General features: G+C 40.0%; 1 protein-coding gene across 1 annotated transcript in view; it reads left to right on the forward strand.

Moving 5' to 3' along the window:
- Positions 1-15,000, forward strand: part of LOC126983825 (twitchin-like) — a 194,813-nt gene that overhangs the window by 13,733 nt on the left and 166,080 nt on the right. The window contains exons 2-3 of the mRNA XM_050836955.1: positions 4,881-5,257; positions 14,023-14,044. Coding sequence (XP_050692912.1) covers positions 4,951-5,257; positions 14,023-14,044 — 329 coding nt within the window. The 5' untranslated portion in view covers positions 4,881-4,950. The remainder of the gene's footprint in view (positions 1-4,880; positions 5,258-14,022; positions 14,045-15,000) is intronic.

Raw genomic sequence — 15,000 nt, forward strand, 5'->3', positions numbered from 1 at the left:
ACTCCTACTTAAAAATAAAAAAATAAATGTATATAAGATGCCAAAAGTGATACGATTTTGGGTCTAGAATATAAGTTTTATCGTTGTCATTGTGGCTGATTCTTTTTTTTTTTTTATCATAACTCGTGTTACTTTCAGATGTGATAGATGTACAAAGTTATAGAAGATTTGCTTTTTGCTTCATAACTTAAATTAGTAATACATTCCATCGTTGCATGTTTCTTCCGGGGAGTTTATTCGTAAAAGTTTGCAGTTTCCTGAGTTTTCGTCTATTTCACGTCGGAGATGATATATCGATATTACACTTGCTTCACCGCTATGCACTTTTTCTGTGTGTATAGTTTTATTTTAAGTGATTCTAATTGGTTCGTTGGCCTTTGTATTCTTTATGCCTATTACTATTATTATTATTATTATTATTATTATTATTATTATTATTATTATTATTATTATTATTATTATTATTATTATTATTATTATTATTATTATTATTATTATTATCATCATCATCGTTGTTTTTGTTTTTTGTTGTTGTCGTTGTTGTTTTTGTTGATATAGTCATTCTTCTTCTTCTTCTTCTTCTTCTTCTTCTTCTTCTTCTTATTATTATTATTATTATTACTATTATTATCTATTCTTTTTAGTGTTTGAATATTTTCCGGTTGATTCTTAATTATTTTTCATCCAATCAATATTTTCTTGTATTCGTGCGAATCCCGATGTGTCTTGTAAAGTAAGTATCGCACTGAATATTAAGTGTTTTTCTCAGTTCAGTGACAGAATGAACGTTTCGTGTTAGTTCTGTCATACATCATTTCGTTTTTTAAATTTTGTTACGTAACTTAATGAAATGAGTGTCTCTTTCCTGCTGTTTGTGATGTAATGAGAGACTTTCAAGGCTGTTTCTATCAGAGGGCAGCATCACTTTGTGTCGGGCCTTCGATTTGGAGTCAAGTCGCTATAGTCGCCGCACACTAAGTTGGTCCAGAAACCGCGGTCACTCCATCACCCTCACTCACTAGTAACATAACTGACTCCTAACTCCAAGCTCCTTTCATCCAACTAATCAGCTCCCGTAGCTTTTCAAGAGGGAGCGGAGCTTTTCTCTTAATGTACGGCGACTTCAGTTCCAGACGCGATGGTCGATCAGTGCATTGCTGCCCTCTACATAACAACAGTTTTCAATACTCTCCCATTTACTGATTACTGCTGCTTCTTTCGTGAGGAGGAGGAGGAGGAGGAGGAGGAGGAGGAGGAGGAAAATGAAAAAAATGTCATATTTCACAAACCATTACAAACAGCACATTACTTTGACTTCCCACAACCACCTACATCATAACTTCTCTATATAGAGCAACAATAAAGGTCAAACATCATAGAAAATGGTATACTACTATTTCATTTAAAAGGGGGACTATAATAATTCTTCAAAGTCGTCGTTAAACCTCAAAAGACATAGTTTAAATATATGATTGATATCATTATGTACTCAGTTTGTGGCGAAATGGTGGTAGGACTAAAACGTACCCCTTTTAGTGTATTTTTTGCCCTTTAATTTTGTGTGTGAAAGAGTAAAGGGGAAGAGAGAGATAGAGGAGAGAGGAGGAGGGAAACATAAGAGAAGAAAATGGGAGGGGAGGAGGAAAGGTGGAGAATAATAGGAAGGTCGTTTGCAAGGACACGAAGGGAGAAGAGGAAGAAGAGACGTTGTAAAAGATGTTACTGTCTCTGGCAGAAGGAAAGGAGGAAGGAAGAAGAGGAGGAAGAGGGAGAGGAGGAGGGAGAGGGGGAAGCTGGTTCTGGCGGGCACAGCTGAGTGTCTTAACCATGAGTCACTTCCCCAGATGGTCCTCCCCTCCCTTCTCCCCCAAATCACCACCTCCACGACCACCCCCTAACCACAATCCCACTACCGCCACCACCATTATCACAACCACCACCACCTCCACGACCACCCCCTAACCACAATCCCACTACCGCCACCACCATTATCACAACCACCACCAACACCACCATCACTCCAGTTCCCATAAATATCACCAACACCACCATCAACACCAACATTACCCCTTTCCTCAACATCCTTCCCCACCGCCACAGCCATGTTTCACCACCCTCACCCCCACACCACCACCAGGATCCCCTCACCTCCACTACCACCACCACCACCACCACCACTATCATCACCATCTACCTCCTGCTCAGTCGCACCTGCCAAATGGTCACTAGTTAGAACTCGTTGGCCAGGTGTCCCCTGGTATCCACAGATTTTGGGGACGTGGGGAACAGCTTTTAAATGAGGCATAAGGGTTGGGCGGGGATGCAGGGGGGATGTGAAAGAGCACGAGACCAAGATAAAGTAAAGGGGATGAGTCACGGGGCTTGAGGTAAGGGGAAAGGGGGCACTAGGGAAAGGGTGGTGATTAATGAAGTGGCGAAAGGAAAAGAGGGCTGACTAACGGGAATGATAAAAAAAAATGCATAGACAGAGGTGTACTTGGGAAAGGGTGGAGATTGATGTAGTGGGGAAGGGGAAAGAGGACGGACTAAGGAGAATGGTAAAAAAGGCATGGACATAGTAGGGGCACATGAATAGTTGTAAAAAGCAGATCCAGATACTGTGTGGAATAGGAAAGATTGAGGGAACAGGATAAGATAAATGGTGTATTGGGAAGGGGTAAAATGACATGGAGCCATAAAAATGCTGAGAAGGAAGCAAGGGGAGGAAGACAAGTTGAATGGGTAGAGAGAATAAGACGGAATGAATGAGTGTTAGAGTTTAAGAAGGAACAAGGAGGGGAAAGAGGAGAGACATGAGTGCAAGATAGCATAAAACAAAGGGAAATAAAAATTAAACTAGATTCATAGAGAGATTTGGCGATAGAAGATGAGTTAAGGGAAATGGGAAATAATGAAGCAAATGCAAGAAATAAGCAAAGGAATTAAATAAGAATAGGCACTATGGGAAGAAGATTATGTAAGGACAGAGGGGGAATGGGTAAGGGGATGAGGCTGAGTGAATGGTAAGGCAACATGGGGTGTGGGGTGGGCGGGGGTCAGGGGAAGGCGGAAGAAGGAAAAAGTAAATGGAAGTGGTATTGAAAAGGTGAAGGGAAAATAGGCAGAAGGGGAGTAACAAGGAGAGGAGGACGAAGGGGGGAAGGGGAAGAATTGGCAAGCTCATTGAACAAGGTCAGCCATCTTAGTCAGCTAGACAGAAAGTATCCCCCGTCGCTCCCCCCTTCCCAAAGGTTGGCACTCCCCTGACACTGGCTGCCCCCCGGAGAGTGCCCCACTTTCATAGACAGGGCCATAGCTATGTTGTGTTGTGCCCTTTTTCCCTCCCCCTCCTCCTCCTCCTCCTCCTCCTCCTCCTCCTCCTCCTCCTCCTCCTCCTCCTCCTCCTCTTCCTCCTCCTCCTCCTCCCCCTCCCGCCTCCTAACTATGGACAGCACCTTTATTTAGATAGTCATGTACTTGGGTTAGTTAGACGTGACAGTGCTTAATATTGCCAGTGCTTACATGATAGAAAATACACAACACAGACTATACTTATATGATATACACAATACACTTCATAGACAGTAATACATGATAGAGGCAACACTTAATCTTTGTCGACAGAACTTAAAAGCAGCGACAGAGGCAACACTTACTGTATATAGTCAGTACTCAGAAGACAGAAACAACACTTACGCTACATAGACAGTAGTTACAGTACATACGTAATACCATTTATAGGTAGTACTTAAACCTCGTTGACAGTAACCTAATATCGATCTTGTACCTTCTCCAAACGGCTGCTTCCCGACGGTACCTCATTGTTGCTTAGGTCCTTCAAAAATATCCGACATTCCTTACACACCCACTACTATTACTACTTCTACTACTATTACTACTACTACTACTACTACTACTACTACTACTACTACGACTACTACTACTACTACTACTACGACTACTACTACTACTACTACTACTACTACTACTACTACTACTACTACTACGACGACGACGACGACGACTACTACTACTATTACTACTACTACGACTACTACATCCACCACCACCACCATCAGCACCACCACCACCACCTCTCCCATCACTTTCGCCACAACAATTACCTCTTTCTAAGCGTCTCAGCCTCTGGTACGCCGCTCAGATTTACTCGAGGTTACACAACGAAAAGAAAAGAGAGAAAAAGAAAAAAACTACTTAAAGCTTTGTAAGAAGGAGGAGGCTGAAGAAAGGAATCTATTTTTTTACGTGCGTGGAACAAGGCCTCTGTGTCTTGATTCTTGTTTTTTACGTTGTTTTTCATATAATTTGTCGAGGGGATTGGTTTGTTAGTTGGGAGTTTATTGATGTTTTTCTTCGTTATTATTTTTTTTGTTTGTTTTATGCTCTGGCGAAAAAAGACGGACTTGATTCATTTTCACTTTATTTACATTTTCTAATTTAATATTTCTTATGGAAAAAAACACGGTTCCTAATAATGGCAATAACAATGCACTTCACATTTCAGGCCTGCTCCTTGCTCTCTCTTGCTCGCTCGCTCGCTCTGTATTGTGAAATTACCATGTTGTACAAGCTTATGTTTCCACAGATTTTTTTTGTTAATGTAATATATTTAATGCAACAGTGTATCTGCCTCACCTAGGGCTATATTTGCTTCGGTGGCGTCTGTCAATTACGCTCGAAGCATCATGTTTTCTTAGCATTGTAGAGTCGCCTTCCCCTGCAGTTCCCTTGCACCTCCAGTCTTATCCAGGGACTTATTCAATATTTTGTCGCCTATCCCCAGAAGGTTCCTTGGTGCCTTTATTCATAGTGTGTCTTGCTCCGGCCCTTCCTTACCCTTGCATCACCTTTTCCCGCAGGTCCCTTGATGCCTAAGCGCCCTTAACGTCGCCTGGAGTGTGAGCGGCCCCCAGTAGCAACACCGGGGCGATGGGCGAGAATTTTGCCCCGAGTTTTACCAAAAAGCCCAAACTCCGTCAGGAGGATGACGGGAACAAGCTCATCTTCGATTGCCAGCTCTCGGCGAACCCGAAACCCGAGATCGAGTGGTTTCGCGGCGATGAGCAGGTGCGTGAGAGCTCGAGGATCACCATTACCCTGCGGACCGGTGCAAAGAACATGCACGATGTCCAGCTGATCCTCGACGACGTGGAGGAGGAAGACGCCGGGCTGTACAAAGTCAAGGCCAGGAACAAGTACGGTGAAGTCTCTGCCTCCATCAACCTCAACTTCAGTCGTAAGTGTTCATGAATCTTCTTTGTACCTTCCTCTTACTTTTCTACTTTGTCCTCCTTTGGTTATCCGTAAGTGTTAGGTTCTTTATCGCTTTCCTCCACTGGCGGTTGAAGATTACGTAGGGGAGTGATAGGCTTCGATGTATCTTTATCAGGTGAGGTAGGAGTGTTGTGAGGCCTTCCTTTCATAGTTTTATTGTGATGATGCTGAATGAGGCAGGAGTCCTAGATTGCCCTCGCAGTTCAAATTATATCTATTTTGGGTTCTCTTGGGAGTGTAGGTGAAACATGCACATGAAGAGCCTAAATATTACTTCAGACGCTTTAGCTGTTCACTCTTTGTGCCTCAGTAAGTATAAATAGCAACCTATGGGTAGATCAGTAGTTTCAGATAGTGAATCATACGATTTAGATGCCATAAGTGCTCCAGGTATCGACAGTCAAGTAACCCAAGCTGCCTCTAACGTCATGCGAGGCGACTATCCATTCATTCTTAGGGTTCGAAGGAAGGTGAATGCCTCAGGGTGTAATTCGTTAAATTTATGAGATATAGGATGATGCAAATATATTTACATAGGAAGCTGGGCAATTAGAGATATACTAAACTGATAGGGAGCCAATAAAGATATTAGGTAGCTGTAGGCAGGAATAGGCGCAACCACTACTAAGAGTATGTGGTTTGTAATACTAGTGTTGTTTGCCCTGTAAGAGTAAGCTAAATTAAGTACAGGTAAGGTTAGCGTGTGCATGATGAGGAACAGGAAATATTTGTCAGCTACCGTCAGCTAGACTGAAACCAGTAATATGATAAAGACAGTTCAAGGTAGAATTAGGTTTTATTGAGTCAGAAGAGGTCGAGGTAGGGATAGGTAATGCAAAAGCTAAATTACTGCCTAATTGGTTTAAGCTAACACTTAAGCTTTCCCCCAACGGGTCAGTCGAGGTCAAACCAGGTTACAGAATACCGATGAGTTTGAATCTGCGTGACCCAAAATTAATTCAGGATATTATTATTATGAGCTGACCCTGTATTGCCATGACCACGGCTGTTGTTTCTGAAGTCTTACCTGTTGTTTCACCTGCTGGGCTGTGCATGACTACTGTGTGTGACGCGAAACTTGTGCATGATAAAGGGTCACTGAATGTACATTTTAAGGTCCGAAAATTTTGCACATTATGAGAATAGTTATTTTTATTTTAACTTGTGTAATACAAGTAATTTGTGTACGTTTTTAGATATTTTTTTTAACAAAGTGTGACCTTTTATACAATCAGTGACTACTTCAACATAATTTCTCTCAATATTTTATCCTATTTATATATGAATTTATTTATTGGAACGGGTCGTGTCTTTCTCTCGTAAAAAAATATATTAATTTATGATTATCAGAGGAGGAAGAAAAGGACGAGAGGTACATATTTTTTTTCCTGTCATAAACATTAAAAAAGCAGAATAAAAATATCCTGCAACCTTTCTCGTTCGATGTATGGGTGTGCATATGAAAGATGATTGGTAAAGGGAAATTGGAGAGATGGAAGGTAGACCGATGCATAGTCCAATTAATTATGAGGGGATGAAACAACCAGAAGTCTGCAGTCGTCCTAGTGTATGCGATTAGTGTCATGGTGTTTTGGTTTACCTGTGATGATTAGAGTTTGGAAAGACATGCGGGGAGAAGAGAGAAAAAAAAGAGAAGCTGTTTTAATCTTGAGTAGGTAAAGTCAGGATTTAGAAGTCTGCCATGTGTTTCTGTATCGGAGTTTAATTTTACGTAGAAGTGGAACAGATTAAAAGTACGTAGTTTTTATTCAGCCTTTAACTGCGGCTTAGGAGAGGATGATGATAATGGTGATGATGATGGTGATGATGATGGTGGTGGTGGTGGAGGTGATGATAATGATGACGATAATGATGATTACGATTATAATGATGATGAAGAGAAGGAGGATGACGACGATGATGATGATGGTGATGATGATGAGTCGGAGCAAGGGGGCAGTGATGACGGAGTGGCAGGAATAGGAGGAATATTAGCTTTGGTATGTATGATCTTTCTGGGTATAGAGACGCATAGAGAAGAAATGAAAAAGGAGGGAGGGAGGGAGGGATGGAGGGAGAAGCGATGCATGTTTTTTTAATTTTGTTTTTTCAAAGTAAGGAGTTGGAAGTCTTTGCGATATATCAAGTTTAATGAGATTATTAATTATGGCTTGTAAAATTTTTCAGCATTTGGGTTTAAAAACGTATTTAAAGCAGGAAGGAGAGTGTGATCTATACTGTTTAGTCATGAGAAGAGAAAGTCGAGATTCAGAAGTCCTTGCTGTTTCCTTTTACCATACGAATATTATTTTAGGTTTTATATTATGTTTCTGGCAGGTTTTAGCGTGTGAATTCGAGTTTGGAAGTAGAAGTCTTCGTTAAATCTCCGGATTTTTTGCGCATATTAATCTTGGTTATAAAAAAGTATAGTGTGAATTTCTGGTGGCCGGGTTTACGTGTAGGAGTTCGAATTCGGAAATGGACGTTTTAGTTATATGCCTAGATTTATGCGAATATTCCCTTGCTTAGTGTGGTATTCCTTTCTCTTAGGGGGGTTTCCGTGTCAGAAATCGGGTTTGACAGAAGCGTGGGAAGGGATTAATGGGGAGGTAGATAATAGTGAAAAAAAGAAGGAAGAGAGAGGTGTCATAAATTACTTACATCTTGCATTAAGGAAGTCGAGACTCAGAAGTTTGTGAAATTTATGCCGTTGTATGCAATTATGAGCCTAGTTTTGTACGATATGTCCTCTTGTTGGTGTACATGTAAGAATTATGTTAAGGAGCGGCGTGGGATAAAGTGGGAGAGAGTAGAGCGATATATATTGTTTTGATCTTAAGTAGAGAAAGTTTTGGCGGCGGTTCAGAGAGGAGGGTCGTCTAAATCGGATGCGTCACCTCAAAGCATCGCATTTATGAAGGTCGCATAGTTGGACCAGCTTGTAAGAGTCACTCTCGTGCGCGAAGAAACCGGAGACCTCTTCCTAGAACTCTCCGGTGCGTAGGAGTACATGGCTGTTACGTCGGTCTTAAGAACTCACGCCAAGGTAAGGAATGCACTCAACTTTTAAATGAAGGTTTAGCTGTTACGTGGTACATTCACTGACACTATAAAATGAGTAGAGGTTTAGCTATAACACTGCACTGGTGTAAAGTGACTTGCGTTGGGAAAAAGAAATGCAGTAAATTTTCAAATGTCTTACTTCAGTGGAGGTTTAGCTATTACGTGGTGATTTTGTTAACACTAAGAAATATGAAAGGGATGCGTTTTTATTGAGCTCTTATTCATCTTGACGTTTAGCTGTTACGTCGGCTCAGAATGAATTACGTTGAGAAAAAAAGTAATAGACTTTGCAATGACGCCTTTGTTGTCTGGAGGCTTGGGTTTTTATTAAAGTGCCGTATAAAAAATCAAATTAAATATATTTGTGAATGTGTTTACTCTTTTTTGAGACTGAGCTGCTACGCGGTGTGTACAATGAATGCTATACGGAGGAAATAAGTGATGCAAGATACTCGTCCCTTTGAATGAGTCCTAACATTTTTAGAGAGTCGGCTTACTTATCTGAAGGTATAGGTTTATAGGACCTGTGTTGAAGAAAACAAACCAAATAGTGTTTTTTTTTTTTTTTAAGTGAGTCCTTACTTCTCTGGAGGGAAAGGGAAGGGAAAAGAAGGAAGAAGGGAAGGATATAAGTCGAGGAGAAGGAAGATGGATGAATGGCCATAGGGAAGTGGAGTTAGGAGAAGGGAGAATAAGGGAAAGCGGAATTGGGAAGAGGCAGTGGAGAATGGGTAAGGGGAAGGTGCTAAGGGAAAGGAGATGGGGTTAAGAGAAGGTGGGAAAAGAAAGTAAAAGATAGAAGTAGTGGGGATAAAGAATAAAGGATTCGGGATACTCTCAAAGGAGTGAAGAATGAAATAATTACGCTTCTCCACGAATACTTTCTTACCATTACGTGCTGCCTACAATGCCTTCGTGCACAGAGACGAAGGAATCGAATATGGTTATAAGGACGTCCTAAAATTTCTGGAGTCTGTTACGTGGTGCCCTCAGCGAGTGGCCGACTTAAGGATATCTGAATATAATCTTAGGCAGGGTTGTTTTGATTTAAATAAAATTATTTAAATCAGTAAAAAATCATGATTTAAATAAAAATTCAATATACTGTATTTTAAATCATTTAAGTGTTATATCAAGAGTAAAATATCTAATGATTTAAATTTCTCTCTCTCTCTCTCTCTCTCTCTCTCTCTCTCTCTCTCTCTCTCTCTCTCTCTCTCTCTCTCTCTCTCTCTCTCTCTCTCTCTCTCTCTCTCTCTCTCTCTCTCTCTCTCTCTCTCTCTCTCTCTCTCTCTCTCTCTCTCTCTCTCTCAAGACTAAAACAAATAACTAGTGGAAACAAACAAGGATTAATGCAAAAAAAAAAAATCATTTAAATAAAAAAATCGATTTAAATAAAAAAATCCGATTCAAATAAAATAAATCGATTTTTTTTATTATTTTTATAGAAAAAAAATCATGATTTTTTTCCAACCCTGATCATAGGTTAACTCTATTTTTGGAGGTACATAATCCTTGTGTGTTTTATGACAAGCCACACGGGCAAAAAAGTTCAAAGACAACTTACACGAAGCCTTGAACTACTTGAAGAATAATAACTGTACATGTTTTTATTGGCTTTATCACGCGTAGCATAAAAAAATTTACTTAATTGATTGGAATGCAGGAGGATTAGGATTAAAAACGAGGCAGAAGAGCAGGACGACACTGATAAAGAGAACTAGGAAGAGAGAAACGGAAAAATTGGAGAAGTAAAAAGAACTCTGGAAATAGGGCAATAAATAGAGAAGGGGGATAAGGATTGGACAAAGGCGTAAGATGACAATAATATGGAGGAGCAGAGAGAGAGAGAGAGAGAGAGAGAGAGAGAGAGAGAGAGAGAGAGAGAGAGAGAGAGAGAGAGAGAGAGAGAGAGAGAGAGACTATTACGTCGTGGAGGAATAGGATAAAAATCAGAGTAAGAAGTTGATCAAGAGTTGGTCACGTTTCGGTTATGGAAGTGGTGTCTGGTGACGGCGGTGGCGGCGGGGTGGTGCCGGCGCCCAGTGGCTACATTAAGTATATTATTTCGTTGAGATTCTGAACGTCTGCCAAGTGTTTGATCTGTTCCGGGAGGAGAGGAGAGAAGGCAAAGAAGGAAGGGTGGAGGGAAAGGAGCGAAGGAGGAAGGAAACGAAGTGAAATAAAGATGGAAAAGAGAGTAAAGGATCCGAGGCAAAGAAGTAAGGGAAGAAGGAAAGAACCGAAAGAGTAAGGAAAGGATGGAAAAGGAGAGCAAAGGAGGAAAGGTAAAGAATGATGGGAGGAGGGAAAGGAGTGAGGGTGGAACAGAAAGACATGACAAGGGAAAGAAGAGGAAAGGAAAGAAGAAACGGTGGAAAGAAAGGAGCGAAGGAGGAAGGGAAAGAACTGAAATAAATACGGAAGAGAGAGGAAAGGAGAGTAGGCAAAGAAGGAATGGCGGAGGGAAAGGAGCGCAAGAGGAAGGAAAGGAACTGAAATATAGATGGAAAAGAGAAGAAATTAAGGAAGGTTAAGAAGGAAGGGAGGAAGAAAAGGATCAAGGGTGGAAGAGAAGAGACTGAAATAAAGATTGCAAAGAGGTGAAAGGAGGGGAGGCAAAGAAGGAAGGGAGGAAGAAAAGGATCAAGGGTGGAAGAGAAGAGACTGAAATAAAGATTGAAAAGAGATGAAAGGAGGGGAGGCAAAGAAGGAAGGGAGGAAGGAAAGAAACAAAGGTGGAAGGGAAGGGACTGAATGAAAGATGGAAAAGGGAGGAAAGGAGGGAAGGCAAAGAAGAAACTGGATAAGGAAAGGAGCGAATGAAGAAGGGGAGGAACTAAAATAATGATGGAAGAGTAAGGAAAGAAGGAACGCAAAGAAAGAAGGGGGGAAGGAAAGGAGCTGAAATAACGAGGGAAAGGAGAGGACAGGAGGGAACGCAAAGAGGAAAGGAAACAACTAAACGATGGAAAAGAGAGAAAAGGAGGGGAGACAAAGAAGAAAGGGAGGAAGGAAAGGAGCAAAGGAGGAACGGAAGGAACCAAACTAAAGATGGAAGGAAGGGAGAAAGGAAGGAGTGAGTGTAGAACGAAAAACAAAATCTAGTAATGATGGAAGAGAGAAGAGGGGGGAGGGAGGATGGAGAGAGGCGAGGAGGGGAAGGAAGTAAAAGAGGAGGAATAAAAGAAAAAATAGAAAGGAGGAAAGGGCTAGGGGCAGGAAGGTAGGAGGGGAGGGAGGGAGGAAGGGAGGCGAGACGAGGAGGAAAGTGAAAGAAAAGAAAGAAAGAAAGAAAACTAGAAAATATAAAAAGGGTATATAATGGAAGACGGGAGAAGGCAAGAATTGATGAAGGGAGGGATGCGAAGAAGAGAGGAAAGTAAAATAGGAAAAAAAAGATAGTAAGGGGAAAAGGGTTAGGGGGAAGAAGGTAAGAGGGGGAGGTAGAAAAGAAGGGAGAAAAGGAGGGAGGCGAGAAGGGGAGGGAAAAAAGGGGGGAAGCGAGGAGGGGAGGGAGGTAAAAGCCTTCAATTATATTTAGCCACGACCACACCTGAACGTCTTCCGCGCAGGCACTAAACTAATTGTGACTGATTAACATGCCAATGCGACGGAAATGAGCACCGAGGCCACGCGCAGCTATAGCGTATGCCCCCCAACTTTACCTCTTATCTTTCAACTTTAACATTTTCTTGAGGATCTGCAGCTGATCTCCTTACCCTTAGGCGTCTTTTCCCTCTTTCTTATAACCGCAACAAACCTCTGTGATATTTTACTTTTCAATCGGGTTATGATGTTTTTTGGGGCTAGAGAAAGACACGATCTGTTTCTTTTGTCCCCTTTATTAGCGTCTAAGACGACGGTGATTCAGGACTGAAGGATGACAGCGGGTCTTATGTTTTATCTCATTATTACTCTCTTATTTGTGTGTGTGTGTGTTTTCCTCTTTTATTATGTTGTCTTGTTTGCCTAATCTTTTACGTTCTCCTTTTCTCTTTGTCATGTTTCGCTTCTGATTTTGTTTTTTTTCACTCACTGTTAACCCTAAAATTATGACGTACTAACATAGATAATAGTATACTATTAGTACAACTAATAATAATAACGATAATAATAATAATGATAATAATATCTTCTTTGAGCTTCCGACACACTCAAAAACAACATACTCGCCTTAGCTTCCTGCAAACACTACTTGCTGATTTACTTGCTCACTCACTCGCTCACTCGCTCACTCACGCTCTCGCGTTCACAGCCAAGCAAAATAACAGGCAGACAAACAAAAACACATCGCCAAAAGCTAATGAGGATGACTAATTGGAAAGAAAAATATAAAATCATATATTTTTTAATTAACGCCATTTTTTTCGCAAAGCCCCTCTTATTTATACTAAAGCTTATTCCCCGTTTTATTTCATGAGTAACTCAGTAATATTAGAGATAAATATTTTTTTGAAAACACAGGATACTTTGTGTATTACTTTAGAGATTGGCAAGGTTAGTTATTATACTTTTATTAAGGTATTTTTTTCTATTTTTCTTCATTTTCCCTTCTTTTACTCTACTTTTTCTCCTAGATTTCTCCCCAATTTTCTTTTTGGTCCCTATTGAAATATATTTTATTTTGTTTTGATGAATATTTTTTATAGAATATAAAATATTGTATATTATTTCATTCATTTTATCGATATATGTCTCTATATATAATTGTCATTTGTGCTTATAATCATAATAGCAAGATAAAGAAAGCTAAACATAACATTAAAGTATGACTACGTAAAAGTAAACGAAAACGTGGGTCCTTTGCAATCAATATCGACAAGTGATGAAAATATCTGCAAAGTCTACGGAGAATGCTCCGAACATTACATTAACTAACTTACCTTTTCCTCATGCGTCTCCCCGATGCTGGAGGCGGTTATCTGTGCCGCCACATATTGCATCTGGTGCTTGTGAATGGCCTATGTGTACTCCAAGCTCATTAAGAGGTTAGATAGTGTAATAAAGATTTGTTATCACAATACTTAAAGTCGTTTGTGTTGAGAATATTCCAGTTATAATAAACTTCCTTAGATGAGCATAAGAAAGAAGTGCGATACTATTTTGTAAATGTTGTGTCACCAAACGCTTCCTCTGTTACGACAGAATAAGGACTTTGCCTAGTTTCAAAATTATACATTTTGAAGTCCTTTATGGTTTATTGTCAATTAAGAACTCAAATCAATTTCTTTATTCAATAGAGGTTGTTCTTGAAGAAAGAAATGTATGAGATTGTTTAACTGAAATCATTATTCAAAAAGACTAACAAACAACACTTGAAAGCAATAAGAAATCATTGATATTGATGTAATGGACCCTTTAAAATTTAATGAATAAAAATTAGGTGAAAAGAAATTTGAAACCAACCACGTTAACTACCGAATAGATTTTCCTTTTTAAGGAGAGTCAGTGCAAGAGCACATATAAAAAATAAAAAAAACATGAATTTCAACCAGATATCTTAATCTAATCAACACGCCCTAAAATAAACTTTATAAAACATCAGTCACTGTCACAAACTTTATAAATACAACTATAACTACATGATGGATGCAGCAGCAGTGTAGATGTGTTGGTACGTGAGTGCATTTATTAATGGCGCCATGTTGTTCTCCCTCACAGCTGTAGACGAGCCTGTGGAAAGGTAAGCCCGTGAAGCCGCCACGCCAGCCTGCCTTGGGTTGATCCGGCGCTCAGGGTGCTCGGCCGAAAATCCATCTCCTTGTGGCAAAGAAAAAAATGGAATGAAAAAGATATAAGGGAGCAGAAGATACTCATTAGCTTATGTTTTTTTATTTGCAATTTTCAAGGGAGTTTATTATTGGATGGTTACTTAATTTTAGTTTATATTTTTTTTCTTTTGTCACAAGTCGAGATTGAATTTGTCCGAGTCTCCATATTTTTCTCCCCTTTTAATAATAACATTTTCTAATGCTTTTGTTGCGGAGGGACGGAGAGGTGAGGAGAGAAATGTGGATGGACGGGTAAAAGAAACAAGAATGGAGGAGAAAGGAAAGGAAAGAGGAAAGTTGGAGGAAGAAAAGAAAAAAAGATAAAGGATTAGGGAGAACTTGATACATAGCTTTCCTCTTCCTCCTCTTTCTCAATGAAAATCGTCCTCCATCTGTCTCTTTTACCTTCTCCTCCTTCTCCTCGTCCATCTCTCCCTCGGCGTCCTCCCCTGTTCCGTGCCCCGCCAGCTGTTTTGTCCCGCTGCTTTACTGTTCCTTTCTTCCTCCTTTCGCAGCTAATGAACAGCAGAACGAGAGCAAGTAAGTTCCCCCTCGCTCTTCCTCTTCAGTCTGCACTCTACTTTTGTTTTCTTTTTCTCGGTTTTCCATATTTTATCTAGTTTGTTTGCCGTAGCCTCCTTTTCATTAGTTTTGTTTTTCTTGGTTTTTTCTCAGTTTAGTTTTTCTTTGTTTTGAGTTGTTTTTGTTCTGTGTATGAATCTGTTTGCTTTCCTTTTTCTTTTATATTTTTTTCTGTTCTGTCGTTTTAGTCTTCGTTTTTTTATTTCGTTTAATTTCTTCCTTTGACTTTTCTTTTTTGTCAATTTTTCTTTTTTTTTTGTTTTCTAATTTTTATTCTTGTTTTTAG

Source organism: Eriocheir sinensis, chromosome 55 (assembly GCF_024679095.1).
Source record: "Eriocheir sinensis breed Jianghai 21 chromosome 55, ASM2467909v1, whole genome shotgun sequence".
NCBI classification, from domain to species: domain Eukaryota; kingdom Metazoa; phylum Arthropoda; class Malacostraca; order Decapoda; family Varunidae; genus Eriocheir; species Eriocheir sinensis.